Consider the following 20541-nt stretch of genomic DNA (forward strand, 5'->3'; position numbering starts at 1 on the left):
ACAAGCTACGAAGAGCCATGTTTACAGGCTACGTGAGAGCCATGTTTACAGGCTACGGAGAGCCATGTTTACAGGCTACGGAGAGCCATGTTCACAGGCTACGGAGAGCCATGTTCACAGGTTACAGAGAACCATGTTTACAGGCTAGAGAGGAAAGAGTAGTTTTAACGATTTAAAAATCGTTAATCATAATGAATAGGATGGGATCAAGCTAGGTGCCTTAAGATTCAAACAACACTGACGTATAGAAGAATAATGTCAATGATTATCAATAATATTAGCATTTTAATTAATGAACATCACGAATAATTGATCGATAAATTTTGACTGATGCGAATTAAATATCCACAATGATTAAATAATCAATATAGAGTGGAGGCATTTAACCCGTGAAATAGATATTAGACTAAGGCCTAGGGCAAACATAGGACTAACGTCGCACCGAACCTATTTAACATAGGTTCGGTGGAAGGCCGACTAAAGGGCCTACGTGGCGGCAAAAGTCGAACCAATGTCGATCTTAATTCGCTCACCCATCGTTATTATAATTTTAATTGGACATGAAAATGCACGGGGGAACGTACGGGCATTTGTTTGTCTTTTCTGGATTACAGTGCATATCCTTGCGGGAACCTGTTTTTCATTTTTTTTTTTTTTTTTTTTTGTCTCTCTTGCAGCATTCACGATTCTTCGTTTGCAATAGACGTCATAGCCGCCATGTTGGAAGAATTTGACAAAAGATTTTTCAATGAATTATTTTTTTATATCTTCCAACATGGTGGACATCCCTTTTTTTATTGTGCTCTCTTGGGATTGATTGCAAACCAAGAATACGCAACGCTTTTGCCGGCCGCCCATCCCAGCTCATCTTCGTTGCTCTCGAATACAGCACATTTATTGCAGGTCGGCATCTCACAAACCAGGCAAAAATATTTCATTTGGTCAAAACAAAAACTACAGGACTCAAGAGTCTCGTCTCGTGGCAACGACTTTCTAAACGCGGACATGTTCAGTTTGGGTAGTTTTGAATTTATTTTCGTATCCAGAGCTCTTCGGTCTCATTCATCACTCATCTTTGTATAGCGCATGCTCGCCAGGGGGGAATGAGAGTTTGGGAGTTTGGGGAGCGATTGTTTTCACGGCTTTGGTGTAAGTCATGCGACTGGCATGATTGATTTACTATTTTGCATAATTTATGAATTTAATTCGGCACCTGTTTAAAGCGGCAAAGGCGCTCCAGAGTCGTGATGTCCGACTTGGCTTTTCGAACTTATGCTAGACTCGAACCTATTCAATAGGGCCGTTCTCAATTGCAGCAAACGTCGTACTAGGCTTGAGCCTATTTCAAATGTAATAGGTTCGACTAAATTGAGCTCATGGTTAGTTCGACGTTTGTTTATTTGACTATCACACGTTGACTAGTATTTGTTTTTATTCCACGGGTTAAATGCCTTCACCGCCTTATTTTTTATTTCACGGGTCAAATGCCTTCACTCTAACCCGTGAAATAAAAAATACTAGTCAACGTGTAATAGTCAAATAGACACACAAAAAAAAAAAACCCAGTGGAATTAGGGTCTACCAATGTGTATTATTCTAATATCTATTTCACGGGTGAAGTAAAAAGCACTGTAAGTAAAGCGTTATATTTATATGATTATCCTAATAGTACCTTCGCAAAATTAGAAGTACTGTCCGTGGTACTCAAATTAAATGTCGTAAATTTGACTTAAAAACACCAAAGAATGATACACAAGAACTTGGATATAAGTTATTCTGCCTTTTTGAGTCTGAAAAATAAAACAAGAGAAATTACCGTGAGAAACAAAGCCATCATAAGCATCAGCGAACAAAATAAATAGATAGTAACGCCTACACTGTTGCATGAGAAAATAATTGGGGTCGGTAGGTCAGTAGGTCGGATTTTTTATTTTTAGTTTACTGATACAACAGTGGAAATGAGTTTACTGGGAACCCTGTGGTGCATTTGGGAATGAAAAAAATATTAGGGTCGACAAAAATCGGCAAGAAAATTAGGGTCGGTCGCTCAATAGCAAACACAATTTTTTTTCCGCCTAAATGGGATTCAGCATTGAAATTTCTACAGAGTACCTCTTCCTCCACTGAAATTTTAATAGAGGTTTGCACCATCACGTGACGGCAGCCATGTTAGATAGCAGGATCAATACAATCGTTTTACATAAGAAAGAATTCAATTCCCAAGAGCAGAGGGATTTTGTCCTGCCATCTAACCACAGGAAGCCCAAACAGTATTATGGGATGGGTTTGTGATGGTGCAATACCTCTATTGGAATTTATAAGCTGATTTTTTTGTAGTGTGGAAAGATCGAGGGACAGGGAGAAAAACTCTTGAAGAACAGGAGAGGACCAACAAGCAACTCTATTGACATTCGCGAAAATCAACATCTAAATTCCAATTGGAATCCAGTGGAAGAAGAGCCACTCTGTGGAATCCACTGTTAATCCCATTATTATTATTATCATCATCATCTTCATATCATCATCATCATCATCTTCATATCATCATCTTCATCATCTTCATATCATCATCTTCATCATCATCTTCATCATCATCATCTTCATCATCTTCATCTTCATATCATCATCATCTTCATCATCATCTTCGAACCCGGGTCGCATTGTCGAGAAGCGAGAGCTCCTACCGCTACGCCACCCGTTCTCTTTAAAGAAAAATAAATCTCGTACCTTTCTTTGTCTCCTGTCTTTCGACTAACTGCCTTGAATATTGGTAGAATAACAATGGGATACAAGATAAACCAAGCGAGAAGCACGGCAGGAACCGTGTAGTACGTGGTGTAAAAAACCTTAATGGAATAACAAAGTAAGTAGTTTTTATGGGAAAGGAGAAAGAGGGAATAAAGAGGACAACTGAAGTATACAGTGAAACTAAAGAGAGAAGGGTCAGCATCAGTTTTACAACTTCGTTCATTTTAGTCTCCGAAAGAATTCCGAAAGGATTTCGGGGGAAAACACGGATATATTTTCGTTCTATCAACCAATCAGAGCGTCCGCATGGCTTGTCTCTTTTTAATGTTTAATCTTTCGATTCAATAAAATGCTGATTCCCGATAATACACGAAGAAGCGATAATGATTTCAAAACTTACTTCGTTCATTTTATCCCACGTCAAGAAGTTAAATGGAATAATAGTATATCCAAAACCACAGAATCTTATTGGCCAAGAGATGGCGATAACCAATGCTCTGAGAGCAATGCTCATGTCTGCCCAGCGCTTATTGGACAATGTTATGCACATTGTGTAAATCTGCAGAAACAAAATGAAACAAGTTAATTCCAAAAATTAATAAGTGATAAATAATTAATTAATAAGTGATAAATAATTAATTAATAGCTGAGTCTCGAGTTCAATTTTTGGACTCGACATCATATTTGATTAGATGACGACTAGTTTTGGAACTAGCTTGGACTGCGTCGGTGTTTTTTTATTGAATCAAATGTGTCGTAGTAGATAATTGTATCGCCGAACGAACGCTTCACCTTTAATTAGCCACTTCTCACCTACCATTATTATTTTCGATTCTTTTGTTCTCTTTTGTTTTACGACTTCCTATTTTCTCATTGGTTTGTTTTCTCCCTACACCACTATATATACCCCTCCATCATTCTCTTTCTCTCATTGACTGCGACGAAGGACTAACGTCCGAAACTTCAGTCTGCTATCTTTAGTACCTACGGTGATAACCTACTACGACATATTTGATTAGAGGTTGTTAGGTTTTTCCCATGATCGAGGGTTTTCAGGCTTTTCAGTCGTGCCCTGATTTACATCAGTCCAGAAGTTGTTTCAGGGTTTGATCTGTGAGTCATCCGTGCCCCAACTAACACAGATCAGCCCAGATTTTGCTCATAACATTAGAAGGAATGACTGAGGATAGACTGAGCAAAGATGTCTTACTTGTTTCTCCATTTTGATGATAAGGAATTCCAAAAGAAAGGCAATGAAGTATCCAAGGAACAAGCCATGCCAAACGGCCAGGAACATTAGGGTCAGGAAATGAGACAGATCCTTGTTGCCTAGGAAACGAAGACGCTTGAACACGTACCTGAAAACAGACCAAGAAATAGCTGTTAATACAGTAAAAACCCGCGTATAAGAACCTGAAATTTAAGAACCTGTTAGGCTAAAATTTCATTTTAAAGCACCCTTCACATAAGAACCATTTAAGAGTAGGTCTCTGTAAGACTCAAGCAAAGTGGGAAATTTAAATTTTTTGACCACCCTTGAAATTTGGTGTGTGAGTAGGCCTTTATATGGGATTCACAAAAACAACAACAATTTGGTCACTAAATGTATTGTTGCCATGGAAACGGCCAGTGTTTTATAAGACCTTAATTTCCAATTTTTGGAATAAATTAAACCCACTCGAAGGTAAAATTCAATGCTGTGTTTCTCATACATGTTAAACTTAATTTCCTTAAAACTTTCGTCAATTATAAAGTATCTTTTCTAGTTTAGAAAAATACCAATTATTGTTAGTTTGTTATTTTGTACATGAAATATTCGATCCTTCAAGTAACCGATGTATCAGCTGTTTTAGCAACAAGATAAAATGGTCAAAATGTTTTTTGGTCGTTGTCCAAAAGTATTGCATTTCTAATATAGAGGCTTGGTGGGAAGTTTTCTGAAACATTGAAGTTACCAAATCGTGCAAAATCTCTGCCGGTACAATCATCTTTAGTCCTTGGATAGTCAAATTATAAGGCCTAAAATTCAAAATGTCCTAAATTCAACCATATCAAAGCTTCGAAAATTAGCACCAAAAAGATGCCAATAAGCTAAACAAGTATTAGAGGTTGAAGGGTAATACCTAAATAACAAAATCCTAGCAAAAAAAATGTTCTAGTCTGCAAACACGGTAAAAGAATTTTTTATTCAAAGTAAACAATGGGTTATTTGCAATTTTCGTCATTTTCAACCTACCTTTATCGTTTCATTGTGACTTTTGTGGCGCTCAACTTTCCAAATTTTCACAAGGAAATGTTTCTTGGAGACTCAATAAGCATTTAGAGAACTAACCTTGGTCGTAAAGAGCTAAAATCCAAGCAATAATTAAGTGGTTCTATAAAGGATTACAACAGAATACACAAGTCATCGAATTCTCGTTCGAAGCAATACAGCATTTAAAGTTTCTTCGAGCTTCAAAATTCCTGCATTTCGTGACAGAATTACCTGTAAGCTGTTATTTAACATGAATGCTGAACTTTTGAAGGCTACAAAGTAAAAAAAAAAATTCTTATTTTGAGAATATTTGAAAGAAAGAATTCTTGATCTAAAGTTGTTGTTCTCATTTTCAACCGCTGACCGGAAGTTTGGAAAAATGAACGAGACAGATTTTGTGGTGACCAGACATCTTCAAACATTCGGCCTTAGCAAATGTACTCACTTAGTCAATGAATCCGATTTATTAATCTGCCGCGCAGGTAAGTATAATTACAGGTATTTCATGTTCAGCCATTTGTAAATGACTATAATTTGTGTTATGCCATTTATCGACCTTATTCTTTTCTACAATAATTAAAGGGGGACCAGCACGAAAATCATCCAAATTTTAATTCTGCTGAAACCTTTACTAGAATAACCCTTACAGGTCTAATAATCACTGGCTAAAGTTTTTTTCTGAAAATTGGGGTGGGAAGTATTATATTTTACCAATTTTTATAGGAGTCTGTGACGTCATACACTCAACACTAAACATTGCTCCATACATTTCTTTGTATTTTGTAATCAAAATTTCCGCTAGTTTTATACTCAGTCTAACCACAAGTTCGAAAGTTAAGTTTTCAGCGGACCTTTGTGTTCAATAGAAAAAAAGTAAAACATGAAATTATTTACAAAGAAATGTATGGAGCGATGTTTGGTGTTGAGTGTATGACGTCAAAGACACCTATGAAAATTCATAAAAATATAATACTTCCCATTGGAATATTAAAAAAATAATTTAACCAGCGATTATTAAACCCTTAAAGATTATTCGATTGAAGCTTCTGTCAAATTAAATTTCGGAGGATTTTCATGTTAGTCCCCCTTTAAACTTAATAATTTAGTTTCGAATTTCTATTTTGACAAGTTTATGTGAAAATAGTTGTAGGAACAAAGTTTTTAGTAGCGGAAGAGGGGGCATATCTTGTGATAAAGTATTAAAAAAAACAACAACAAGTTATTCGAAGCATGCATGCCGACTACCTTGACGATCTTTCACTTCTGTTTTCACTGCGCTCTTGTCAAGAATTTATTCTTCGCATGCTGGTATATAATTGCCGTGCAAGTCATGGGCGGATCCAGGATTTTTCCTATTGGGGGAGACACCATCCAGGATTTTCGTTTTAGGAGGGGGTGCACCCTTTGCTTACAAACTCAAACCCCAATAATGCAGTAGATAACAGCTCATCTAGGGATCTAGGGGGAAGGGAAACCAAAATCCCCATGCACCCCTCCCCTAGATCTGCCGTTGCAAGTTAACCCCGCAACAGGATTTTTTGACATATCACTTGAAGATTCTAATAAATTTGTATATGCAACCACCATCGTGATAAGCTTGGAATTTGCTGGAGAGGATGTCTCTCGAATTGTCAGGTCCAATCAGAGAAAATCATCAGTTTCCAAACTTCCGGTCAGCGAATTGTACACATAAGATTGAATGTTGTAATATGTGAGTTAAAATGTGCCATATTTGGCTGAACATGAAATACCTGTAATTATACTTACCTGCGCGGCAGATTAATAAATCGGATTCATTGACTAAGTGAGTACATTTGCTAAGGCCGAATGTTTGAAGATGTCTGGTCACCACAAAATCTGTCTCGTTCATTTTTCCAAACTTCCGGTCAGCGGTTGAAAATGAGAACAACAACTTTAGATCAAGAATTCTTTCTTTCAAATATTCTCAAAATAAGCATATTTTTTTACTTTGTAGCCTTCAAAAGTTCGGCATATATGTTAAATAACAGCTTACAGGTAATTCTGTCACGAAATGCAGGAATTTTGAAGCTCGAAGAAACTTTAAATGCTGTATTGCTTCGAACGAGAATTCGATGACTTGTGTATTCTGTTGTAATCCTTTATAGAACCACTTAATTATTGCTTGGATTTTAGCTCTTTACGACCAAGGTTAGTTCTCTAAATGCTTATTGAGTCTCCAAGAAACATTTCCTTGTGAAAATTTGGAAAGTTGAGCGCCACAAAAGTCACAATGAAACGATAAAGGTAGGTTGAAAATGACGAAAATTGCAAATAACCCATTGTTTACTTTGAATAAAAAATTCTTTTACCGTGTTTGCAGACTAGAACATTTTTTTTGCTAGGATTTTGTTATTTAGGTATTACCCTTCAACCTCTAATACTTGTTTAGCTTATTGGCATCTTTTTGGTGCTAATTTTCGAAGCTTTGATATGGTTGAATTTAGGACATTTTGAATTTTAGGCCTTATAATTTGACTATCCAAGGACTAAAGATGATTGTACCGGCAGAGATTTTGCACGATTTGGTAACTTCAATGTTTCAGAAAACTTCCCACCAAGCCTCTATATTAGAAATGCAATACTTTTGGACAACGACCAAAAAACATTTTGACCATTTTATCTTGTTGCTAAAACAGTTGATACATCGGTTACTTGAAGGATCGAATATTTCATGTACAAAATAACAAACTAACAATAATTGGTATTTTTCTAAACTAGAAAAGATACTTTATAATTGACGAAAGTTTTAAGGAAATTAAGTTTAACATGTATGAGAAACACAGCATTGAATTTTACCTTCGAGTGGGTTTAATTTATTCCAAAAATTGGAAATTAAGGTCTTATAAAACACTGGCCGTTTCCATGGCAACAATACATTTGGTGACCAAATTGTTGTTGTTTTTGTGAATCCCATATAAAGGCCTACTCACACACCAAATTTCAAGGGTGGTCAAAAAATTTCATTTCCCACTTTGCTTGAGTCTTACAGAGACCTACTCTTAAGCTAAAATCCTAAAACAGGTTCCTATTTAAAAAAAAAAAAAAAAAATAGAATCATCCTTTTCAAAAATATATTTATAACACAGTCTGTACACGATAATGCTATAAACACTATAACTGTACATGGTTACTGTAAAGAACATGTCCTCATTGAATAAAAAAATTCATATAAGAACCTGTTTAGGCTAACTTGAAAAAATCTAGGTTCTTATACGCGGGTTTTTACTGTATCAGCCCTGACATTATCAGGCTGGAATTTAGGCCATCCCCTCTTTATTTTTTATTCAATATTTTAACAGGAACATCTAATTAAGCACAGAATAAGGTGGAAAACTAGTGAAAACTAGTGTAAACTGCGTCGGTGTTTTCAGTAAAACAATTGATAGATAGATAATTTGTAACACCGTATGGTATGTAAAAATGAAACTGACGTTTCGGACGTTAGTCCTTCATCGGAGTAAACGAATCGGTTTACTCCGATGAAGGACTAACGTCCGAAACGTCAGTTTCATTTTTACATACCATACGGTGTTACAAATTATCTATCAACTAATTAAGCACAGGCTAGCTTAAATAAAATCCTGTATAAAATAATTATAATTACAAAATAAATAAACACTACATGAATTACAAGTTACATTACGATACAATATAATAATAGTTCAAAACAAGACAATGCGCATAGTTTAAAATGGCGCTTTGCATTTGCCTTAAACTCTCCAAGATTGGAAAAGTGTCTTATATCTAACTGGAGTTGGTTTCAAGTGCGCGCTCCATTTATGCGAAAGCTACCTTGGTATTTGGCTTTAATTAGCTAGTGGAATGCGGAGTAACTCTCGGTGCATAGTACGATAGCTATGGATTTCATTGGATAAAGATTTTAGCCTTCAAAGCTAGAAACTTGTGGGGCGTGTATCATCCATACACGCTCCTTACTACATTCGAATACCTTATACACAGTAGGCTTCAAAGCTAGAAGCTTGTGGGGCAGTGTATCATCCATACACGCTCCTTACTACATTCGAATGTCCTATACACAGTAGGCTTCAAAGCTAGAAGCTTGTGGGGCAGTGTATCATCCATACACGCTCCTTACTACATTCGAATATACTATACACACTACCCTCAATTCACGTGGGGTTTCTTTTTATGGAGGGAGGAAAACCAAAGAGAAAACTCGGAGACAGCCCACGTTGGTTAGGAGAGAACAACACCCAAATAAACTCAACTCGAACGCAGGCCGCACGTCACAAGCCTTTCATTGGTGAGAGAATGACGCCTTAACAGATGATCTGCAAGAGCCCTTTTGTTACAGCATTCCAATAATCAATATTCAGAAAACTTACCTGAACACCCACTTATTAGTGTTAATATTAAAACATTCAACAATGTGCTGCAAATAAAAATCAGGATAGAAGATAGATTAATATACTCAAACTGACTTTTCGTGATATATAGAATAAACTCCAAACACCACAGGGAGCCCATCGATCATGGTCTGTCTGTGATTGACGGTTTAATGGGAGGTGTTAAGTATATCATGAAAAGACCATTTTTGAGTTACAAATTACTGCTGTGTTTCTTGATTACAGATTCAGTTACTCAGGGTTAGTATGATGACCTATTAATGGTATATCACAAATCCTTCGCTCTGATTAGCTGAGCTACGAATGATAGACTACCAGTAGCAAAAAGTGCCAGTTTTGAAAACCAAAACAACTTAAGAAAAATAAATCAAACTAATTAAGGAATGGATCATAAGTAGCGTGCATCCATCGAGTTATGGATGCACGCGGGAGGTTGCTAAGCACGAAGAAAAGCGTAAGAGTTGCACGACGCGAAGCGGAGTGCAACTCTAGCTTTTTTGAGTGCTTAAGCAACCTCCCAAGTGCATCCATAACTCGATGGACGCACAGCTACTTATGATCCATTGCTTTTATAATATAGTCAAGTCAACAAACAAGAAATAAATACAAATTATAGACTGTATTTGTTGATCATGCCCTAAATTCTCCTTACGCATCTTGAGTGAATGAAAAGCACAAAGGCGCCAAAAACAGAAAAACAGTCGTTTTGAAAATGGCAGCTTTACACTGAAGACAGTTATGACTACAATGGCAAAAATTTAGCTTACAAGTGAATCAAAGATGTCCAAAACTACGGAGAAAGTGATTTTCAACTGTAAGAAGTACATTTCAAATGTTGACATATCTTAGTACAGTAATGCCCGAGAAAATCAGTGAAAAACAAAGTGGCTGTCTTTGTTGTTGTTGACGATGTTCAAGTTTGTTATCGTACAATGACTTAGCAATGGAAATAATCTCGTACACGGATCAAAACTAACTGACTGAACTGGATTAATTTTCTCTGGGTAGTACGCTTTGTCGGCTTTCCCTCCCATGTAGAGCTTCAGAAAGTACTTCACTGCAGTTGTGAAGCTGCGAAGTAGATGGTGAGCAAGATATTTATAGTTAATTACTTTGGAAATACTTTTGTTGAATAAATACACGATAACAATATTTTTGTATTTATTTAATCATTGCTTAAAATCCTTTGAATGTAGACACCGACCGATCGATTTGTGGTTTGCTTTGTCTTTTTGGAGTGACGCTCTGACACAATGTTGTCCAGCTCACTGTTTGAAAGTGATGCAAATCTTGACGTATTATTACTAGGCTGATCAAATGACAACTCTATACTAAATGTCGGAGATTGATGAGTATTTTCGCTAGTTTTTTTCAATCATTTTCAGTTATCTTTTCTAGATAAATTGTCAGCAAAAAGATACAAAAAGTTTTTTTTTTCGCCGAAGCTAAAAAAGCTGACGTGAGCGTGCAACCCATGGGCAAATGGTTCATGCTTTTCAACCAATCAGATCGCGCGGATTTACTTGACTATATTATAATTTAATTTTTCTTTGTATACATTTATTGGCCAATTAGTAGGTTAAAATGATTAGTCTTCTCGCTATCATGACTTGTAGACCATTCGGGCTGCGCGTCTAATATAGAGGTTTTGCACCACCACGCGACGGCAGCCATGTTAGTTGGCAGGAGCAATACAATCGTTTTACATAAGAAAGAATTCAGTTCCCGAGAGAAAAGGGATTTCATTCTTCTGCCATCTAACCACAGGCAGCCCAAGTAGTACTATGGGTGTGGGCATGTGATGGTGCAAATCCTCTATTGTTAGTCTAGTGACCTCGAGTTACCTGGAATGTGTAAGAAACCTCATATATAGAGAGTTTGATATTCCTCAATCCATCCCATGTTAGCTCTCCTTGAGGCGTCTTGCCATTGTAGGCCAGCCCGGGAATTATACAGCTACCTTCCTATTTTAGCAAACAGAAAAAAAAGTTTTAATGTAACAGTTGAGGTAGAAACGAAAATAAATGTGAAAATTAACCTAACAATTAAGATTTCCTATCACTTTTCGCTATCAGCAAGCGAAAAAGACGCCATGTAAGTCATAAAGCGTCCCCTAAGGCCCCGTCAACACGTATCCGGAAATTTTTGCATTCGCAATTTTTTTTTGCGGATAAGAAAATGTTTGCGTCCACACGCAGCGTATTAGAATCGTTTTCACCGTCCACACGTATCCGTTTTCGTAAAATTTGCGGATACGGGCACAAACATTTGCGGACACGTGTGGACGGGGCCTAAAACAGACCCATGTTGCAACGCGTACTTCAACTCTAGAACGGATAATAATTCAGGCCGCATTTACTCACAGCTGTTAGCCAGACGCCCAGATATCTCATCAAGAGGAAACGTCCCCAAAATCCAATATACCAAATCTTGGCCAGATAAGATAGATTCTGAGGGAAAAAACATTGTTTTATCAGTAATACAGAACTTTTTTTTAGCTTGGGCGTTTCTTGGTTTAAAATATGTGCATGAGAAGATTGTGTAAATTGTGATATACTATATGAATTCAGAGTGAGAAAAAAAATGAATTAAGGGAATAAATATTATTTTTGATGGCTTTCCATGTCTATGTTGTTTGCACGTTTTTACCGTAAAAAGGGTGACTTCCACGTATTCTGACGGCTAAACGAAGTTGGGGACCCCCATTTTTTATTTGCTTATTTTACTTCTAGTATGATGTACTGAAAAATCTGATGATAGGAACTTTTGCCCATGAACGTCCTTAAGAAAATGAATGGATAGGATTGGTTAATAGGATTGGATGGATGTATTGACAGATGGATGGACAGCTGGGAGGATGCATGGATACATGGACGGGTAGATGGACAGATGGATAGGATTGATGAGTGGATGGATGAATGGGATGGATTGACGGATGGATTGACAGATGGATGGACAGCTGGGAGGATGCATGGATACATGGATAGGTGGATGGACAGATGGATGGGATTGATGAGTGGATGGATGAATGGGATGGATTGACAGATGGATGGACAGCTGGGAGGATGCATGGATACATGGATAGGTGGATGGACAGATGGATGGGATTGATGAGTGGATGGATGAATGGGATGGATTGACGGATGGATTGACAGATGGATGGACAGCTGGGAGGATGCATGGATACATGGACGAGTGGATGGGATTGATGAGTGGATGGATGAATGGGATGGATTGACGGATGGATTGACAGATGGATGGACAGCTGGGAGGATGCATGGATACATGGATAGGTGGATGGACAGATGGATGGGATTGATGTGTGAATGGATGAATGGGATGGATTGACGGATGGATTGACAGATGGATGGACAGCTGGGAGGATGCATGGATACATGGATAGGTGGATGGACAGATGGATAGATGGATGGGATTGATGTGTGGATGGATGAATGGGATGGATGGATCGACGGATGGATGGCCAGGTGGACAGATGGACAGATGGAAGCATCCCTCCATTGAAGATTGTCTCAAACAATAAGCATATTACCTTAAAATCTTGAGACAGCAGATATTCATCTGAAAAAAATGAACCAAGGGTTGCATAAAGACCAAGGTACAGTACCCCAGCAGATAGACGTTTGAAACCAGCTGCAATACTAAGGAAAAACATATAGAAATACAATTATAATCAAAGTAAGTTACTGTAGGTGCATAAATAAGATGCTTCATTCGTTCAAATTGAAACTTTTTCAAAGTCTAAGGCCCCGTCCACACGTATCCGGAAATTTTTGTATCCGTACCCGGAAATTTTCGAAAACGGTCTCCAGAGTGAAAATTTTCGAATACGCTCCAAATACGGATACGTGTGGACGGTCGTATCCGCAAATTTTCGAATACGCTGACGTAAACACGATTTTGCGCATGCTCAATAAGAAAAACTATCCGTCAAAGGGACTAGGCACTAGCGTGCATCAGGGCGGATCATGAAATTTCCGGATATGTGTGGACAGTGAAAACAATTCGAAAACGATTCGAATACGCTGCGTGTGGACACGAACATTTTCGTATCCGCAAAAAAAATTTGCGGATACGTGTGGACGGGGCCTAAAAAAACGCCTCCCTGACCCAAGGTACAGTGCAGTCTGATTGGTAATAATATTTTTTTAGGTTACAATAAACATAGCTGTGTGTAAGATCATGGATTGCATGTGCTGTCATATATGTTCCATATTTTCCCATTTTCCACAAACTTCTTTTATGCCCTTATAATACACTCTACAAAATTACTCGAATCTGATTGGAAGAGAGGAGTACAATTAAATCAAAATTGTACTCTGTAGAGTGCCAATTAAGTTGCTCAATTTTTTTGAATGTGTTATAAACAAAAAATCGCACAATCTTCTAGTACAATTTGGAATTTATAGATACTCGTAATGTTTTGAAAGTTCTTTAATTGCACTCGCCTAAAGGCTCATGCAATTACAAGAACTTTCAAAACATTACTCGTGTCTATTAATTTCCAAATTGTACTCGAGATCGTGCGATTTCCTATACTAATTTTCATGATTGTACTTTTTATTGGGAAATTTATCTAATATTTTTACAAGATTTAGTAAAGGCAGAACAGAGATGTACTTACCAAAGGGCCAACCAAGACTCCACCCATGAAATAGCTGGAACCAAATACCTGAAAATCAATTAATCAGTTACCTCGAAAGCTTCCGCAATGGACCCTAGTTTTGCAGAGAGTTCAAGGAAGACTAAAGAACCCAATGAAATAAGACCAAGTTAAGGGGAAGCATGGGTGGTGTAGCGGTGAGAGTGCTTGCCTCTCACCAATGCGACGCGGGTGTGAGTCCCTACGAGCTTGGTGTTGTATGGGAGTTGAGTTGTTTGTTGGTTCTCTCCTGTGCTTCGAGGGTTTTCCGGGTTCTCCGGTTTTTCTCCCTCCGCAAAACCAACTTCTAAATTCCAATTTGATCTTGGGCTTTCACCTAGCATGGTTCTGACGGCTCCGTTCGTGATTGTCCCACTCTGTGATTACAGAGAAAACTGATAGATTTAAGAGTGAGACTTAACAAACTCTACTCATGCGCATACATGTATGATGCTGAGTTCAGGAATTGAACCTGAGACCAGAAGCAAGAGGCACATAGTAGTGTGCAAAGGAAATAAAAAATTAATGCATGTACAGTATGCTCTATTTACGGTGTATTTTGGATTTTGAGTTGAATCCCCAAATGGATCAGGGCCTTGCCAATACCTCAAGAAGGGAAGGAAGTCTGTTCAGGGCTGTCTTCTTGTAGTCTTCAGACAAGGTTTCCTAGAAAATATAATGCAATTCTATTCACAAAAACAACTGCATGATCTTTGTTATATTAAAACCTATCAGCAATGTAACACACCATCTTACAGACAATCTATCTGGTCCAACATTTAGCATTCCAAGATGATTTAATGAATCCACTCATCATCTTCCTCTGAAATGACCAATGTCACCAAAATAACCTGCCAACACACCATACTACAGATCTGGTCAACCTAACCAATAGCTTTCCAAATTCCCACTAACAATGAATCAAACAAAAAAGAAAAAAAGAAAAAACAAGGGAGAAATGATAGGAAAAAGAGGAATCCACTTAACTTATGTAATAATAATAATAATAATAATAATAATAATAATAATAATAATAATGTAAACTTTATTTTCATTTTTCTTACACACAACTGTAAACCTCACTATAACCTAGGCAGTTTACAATTTTCTACTTGAATCGATTAGAAGAAAAGTTTGAATAATACAATCAAACGAACATTAACAAGCACAACAAATTATTATAAAGAAAAGGAAAAACAAACAAACACACAAAACAACAACAACAACAAAATAATAATAATAAATAATAATAATAATAATAATAATAATAATAATAATAATAATAATAATAATATGTCAATACGTCATATCACCAATAATCTTCCAACACTGATAATAGCAAGCAAAAAAGATTTTGCAAATTTTACCTGGTCCTGCCCTCCATCATAGTAATCCCAAGCCAAACCTTAGGATACACAAAATAAATATTACTTAAATTAAAAAGCTGGTCATCTCTTTCACAGACGTTCTTATGTTTGGAATTCCTGTGGTTAACTGTATTCCACCACAGGTAGTCCAATTTAGGGTTTTAAGACAATGAGATGAGCATTTACGCTGTCAAAAGTATCGCATACTAAGATTCAAAAACAAGGCATTTTCAGGCAAGATGTTACCAAGTGTTATACATAGAAGTGAGGCCATTGGCTTGCAATAAATTTCAAGAAAAACTATGTAAGATCCATGGACTTCTGAACATTAGCTGCAAATTATCCTTAGATAATTGAAATTTCTTGAAATTTATCAAGATCAAGATTAGGCCAACAGCATGAACTGCATGGGCTAAACTGCAATAAAGGCTATTGAGAATACTTATTGCAGTGTTAAGGGTCCATGTTATATTTGTAACTTATAACAGACCTCCTCGGCTTGGACTTAACGTTTTCCCATTTCAGACCATGTGTCATTTCCTAGAGTATCATTTCTTTGTTTAATGGTTGCTCTCGGTTGCACATGAGAAGATACATGAATATGGATACAACTCAAACAAGGAATATTATTTTCAAGGGAATGACATCTGGCTTGAATTGGGAAAACATTACGGCCGAGCCAAGGAGGTCTATAAGTTACCTGAAGGTACTTACTAATGAGTCTCAAGCACAATACACAATGTGGTGTAGTCCAGTTGACATCATAGCCACCAGTAGCATTAACTATATACCCTGTTATCAGGTATGTCTAAGGAAATCAACAACACAAAATGATACTCAACTATTAAAAAAACGTTTTTTAAATTTGGTCAAAAAACCAAACCACCTTTCCTGAAAACATTGAAATAAATGTTCTCCTATATTTGATTTCCAATGCTGCAGTTTTGAGGGGCAAATTCAAGTTATTTAATTGCATTAAGGCTAAGTGTCAATAAGGCAAATCATAACAGAAAATCATTTTGTGGCTAAAAACTTAGGGGTGTTAGTCCCCTCCCCCCCCCCCCCCCCCCACCCAACCCTCCAAACTCTCCTGCCTCCAGACTCCCTGGTTCCAGTGGTGTCTACTTACAAAGTTGAGTACAAATACAGCGAGCACTGTAGCTGCTTGACTCCCTCCAACCAAAAGGACAAGATAAACCATGGAAATGTTGATAACAGAATGTTTGGCACCCCAGCCTACAAACGACATTAATACTGTATATTGAGTCAACATAACCTTTTACGTACTAAAGTACTACTTTTAAACCATTTTTTAAACAAACATCAAATTTCGTTGAAAATAGACTGTATAAAAAAAATGACATGACGTCACTGTGTTACTATGGTAACTCCGATCGTGATATACTGTATATCATTTGAAACTTGAATCTATCTCTAGACATGTTATAACAATTTATTTGAAATTAGCTTATTGCCAGCATTGCATTTCCCATTCTAACTTTGAAGATATGCCACAAACAAAACCCAATAGAGCCACCTTAAGAGCAATTGCCTACAGCTTTGCTACATAAAATATTTTAAATGTACTAGCCATCACTGTAAGACTATAAATCCTGTTGGTGTTCTTACCATAGTTGAAGATAAGAAGAGCCAGGCCACAAATTATGAAATATAAATGCTAAAACAAAAACCAAAAAATAAGGGAAGGTTGATATAAATTTTTAATAATAATATTGTAATAAAGACCAATGTAATGCATAATTAATATGTGAAGCCATACAGAAAAATACATGGGCTCAGCTTGAAGACAGGTGGGCTAGCCATCACTAAATGAATATACCTAATATCTAGGGTACCAAATAATTGAAAGTAGAATTTTTGATAGTCCATTAGTTTAAATATTATTAGGGAGGAAACAGGAGGAAACTGGACTTCCATGTATAAAACTACTCTCTGAAAGTAGAATATAATATAGCTATAAGAATCTATAAAATATACATCTACACCAGAGAAATAAGACATGAATAATGATAATTATCATTTAAGGCCCCATCCACACGCCTCCGCAAATTTTTGTATCCGCAAATTTTATTTTGCGGGTATGAAAATGTTTGCGTCCACATGCAGCGTATTCAAATCGTTTTCAAATCGTTTTCACTGTCCACACGTTCTTCAGTTGCCCTGTTGCACGCTAGTGCGTAGTCCCTTTGACGGATAGTTTTTCTTATCGAGCATGCGCAAAATCGTGTTTACGTCAGCGTATTTGAAAATTTGCTGATACGACCGTCCAAACGTATCTGTATTCGGAGCATATTCGAAAATTTCCACTCTGGAGACCGTTTTCGAAAATTTTCGGGTACAGACACAAAAAATTTCGGGGCACGTGTGGGCCTACAGTGATTCTGCAAAAAGAACATGCCCAAGTCTTTTTAAATGGTAAAAAAAAATGCAATGCCTACTAAAGCTTATCATTGTGGATTTTCATTTGAAGTCAAAAAGACGTCATTTGACCCTAAAACTGGGGAACTTATTGAATAAAATACTAAATCACATCAATTTTGCTAGGAATGTCACTTGAAATAAACAATTATCATACATCCCTATTATCCATCTAGACTTACTTGAATTATTGCATTCTTTCTGTACAGGACAAGTCGGTAGAACACAGACAGTGGGTATGCTATCAAAGAAAAAGTTATAAGTTAGATTTATTTTATGAGAACAAGCAATGTTTTACTACTGAAAAATCCATACCTATGCCCCTGTGGAGGTGGAGTTGGATATGATGTAATAGTCCCCTTTCTCATTCAGTAAATGATACCACTGCGACTCATTTGTACTGTACAGGCTTAGCCTCATTTAAAATCAAATCATTTGCAGAAATCAACTGTAGATGCTTTGCGCCATCACAGGAGGCAGGAACAATTGAATCTGGTCTAATCTGATTTACACAAGAAAGAATTCAGTTTCCCAGGGGAAAATGACTTTATTTTTGTGCCTCGTGTCATGGCTGCCATCACATGATGGTGCCTCTATGATGTAAAGAATGTGCAAATTGAATGATATCTTAAAGAATCCTAGTCAAATACAATGCATTGTGCGCCAGATAATCATTTTCTCTGCAGCCAAAATGGCAGTTTTGTAGGTGAAGTTTGACAATCCAATTATAATGGCAAAATCTTTTCAAATTAGATTAACTACAAAGTGAGCTATATAATCTTAAAGGTATCATATTGTAATAATCTTGATGAGTGTTTGGCGTAATGAATGCTTCAAGCAGTCCTCAGTCTAAATCAAATATAGTAATTTAATCATTTAAAACTTGATAAGCTTCAATTGGATTGTACATTTGTATTGATTGGATTTGAATGTAAAAGTATGCAAAATGAAAATGATTTTCTGTTTCTAACCAAAGGAAGGTAAAATTATTGGTTAAATTTTATATAATATTGTGATGTATTACGTTTAGGAATGCCCAGATTTTTTAAACAGAGAGGAATAAAACTTGCATTAGACATCACCCAGTATCACCAAACTCACCAACAGGTGACCGTCCCTTACAAATGACAATCAAAACTTGTTTTTTCTCCTCATAACAATTCAAGCTTGACAGATAAATTAAAAAAATAGTAGTACCTGTAGGTAAGCCTATGACCAGACGCAGTGAAGGGTCAGAAAGGCCAGTTTTCTGAACCAAAAAACTGATATCTCCAACACCAACCGTCTCGTAATCCGCCATTTTGTTTGAGTATAATAACGAACTGCCTCGATTTGATAACGAGAGGAAACCGGAAACGGAAATACTAACTTGGAAAACCCTTGGGGGAAACAGAAAAACTTTTCTGTACAAGAAACGCATCAAATATTTAGTTTAAGACATTTGAATGAATCTTTAGTCGTTTCTTTCTGTACAAGAAACGACTAAAGATTCATTCAAATGTCTTAAACTAAATATTTGTTGCGTTTCTGTATTTTTTCTTTTGAATTTCTCCTATTCTTGGTTTCAATCAATCCCAAGAGAGCACAATAACAAAAGGGATGTCCGCCATGTTGGAAGATATAACAAAAGAATTCATTGAAAAATTTTTGTCAAATTCTTCCAACATGGCGGCTATGACGTCTATTGCAAACGAAGAATAAAAGTATACGGACTTAATTAATTGGGCTGCCTGTGACTGCATTTCAAACTTCAACTCATTTGCCATACATAGGTTCACTGGACAAACACAAAGCGCTCAAGCGAGCACGCGCCAAGGTACTTTCAAAGGATTATTTAAGGTGACTGCCTACTTTTGGAAATTGATTTAAGCTTTTTTTAAAACTTCGATTTTCCGAATTGAAATTTAATGCTGATTCCAAATCTGGAAAGAAAAATAGGGTGTCCCGAGCTCGTTTTCGAGATAATCAGCATTTAATGGAAGCCTACGCACGAGCTTTTGGAGTAAAAATTGCGCCACCGGAAGTGATTAGAAAAAAATTAAGATTAATAAGATAATAGTTATTTGCAGACTATATGATTGCACGAATGGTGGCTAGTCAATCCTTCTACAATAATACATGGAAATTTCCGACAAAAAGACAGAGAGATACATTGATTTGTCATATTTTGTAGTTTCGGTGCTCTTAAAAAATCTCATAAAGTCGAACAAAAATCCCTACAAAAATCTATTTTTTCACGTGTTCCTGATTTAAGCTTTTCCTAAAATGTTGATATAACCTAGATTTTTAGGGGTTTTTTTCGAATGAGCTATCAAAAAATATAGAGTCCCGTGCAAAATTTGAGGGTTTTGCCCTGTTGAAGCTCAAAACGCGTATGGTTCTTCAATAAAATCTTGTCGATTTTTCAGCGGTTTTTGAGCGCGCGCACATCGTGGGCTCAAATCGAACGTTCAAAAGTAGGCAGCCACCTTAAATTTGAATCTTGCAACCTCGACTGAATGCTTTGTGTTTGAATAGTGAAACGATGTATGGAAAATGGTGAATTGCGCATTGATTGCGTGATATTGTTTTGTACAAAGAATGGGAGGGAGAGAAAGAAAGGGAAATGGGGATTAATCGAAATACAGAGAAGAAAGATAGAAAGAAAACTGGGAGATTCGTTAGAATTATTAATATTGGGCTCCC

General features: G+C 36.7%; 1 protein-coding gene across 1 annotated transcript; it reads right to left on the reverse strand.

The window, feature by feature from the left end:
* Positions 1–636: 636 nt before the first annotated feature.
* On the reverse strand, positions 637–19160 carry LOC116292192 (lysophospholipid acyltransferase 5-like). The gene is made up of 16 exons (XM_089029952.1): positions 19054–19160; positions 18039–18097; positions 17047–17095; positions 16547–16653; positions 16132–16225; positions 15418–15455; positions 14657–14716; positions 14033–14080; positions 12969–13049; positions 11754–11840; positions 11235–11354; positions 9370–9416; positions 3959–4106; positions 3149–3307; positions 2728–2846; positions 637–1790 (listed from the first exon to the last, which is right to left on the reverse strand). The coding sequence occupies exons 1-16, from the start codon at positions 19154–19156 to the stop codon at positions 1772–1774; spliced, it is 1338 nt and encodes a 445-aa protein (XP_088886078.1). The 5' UTR covers positions 19157–19160; the 3' UTR covers positions 637–1771.
* Positions 19161–20541: the final 1381 nt, after the last annotated feature.

The sequence above is a fragment of the Actinia tenebrosa genome, unplaced genomic scaffold (genome assembly GCF_029948245.1).
Source record: "Actinia tenebrosa isolate PJP-AT-01 unplaced genomic scaffold, QUT_ActTen_1.0 PGA_scaffold14__42_contigs__length_11649687, whole genome shotgun sequence".
Lineage (NCBI taxonomy): Eukaryota > Metazoa > Cnidaria > Anthozoa > Actiniaria > Actiniidae > Actinia > Actinia tenebrosa.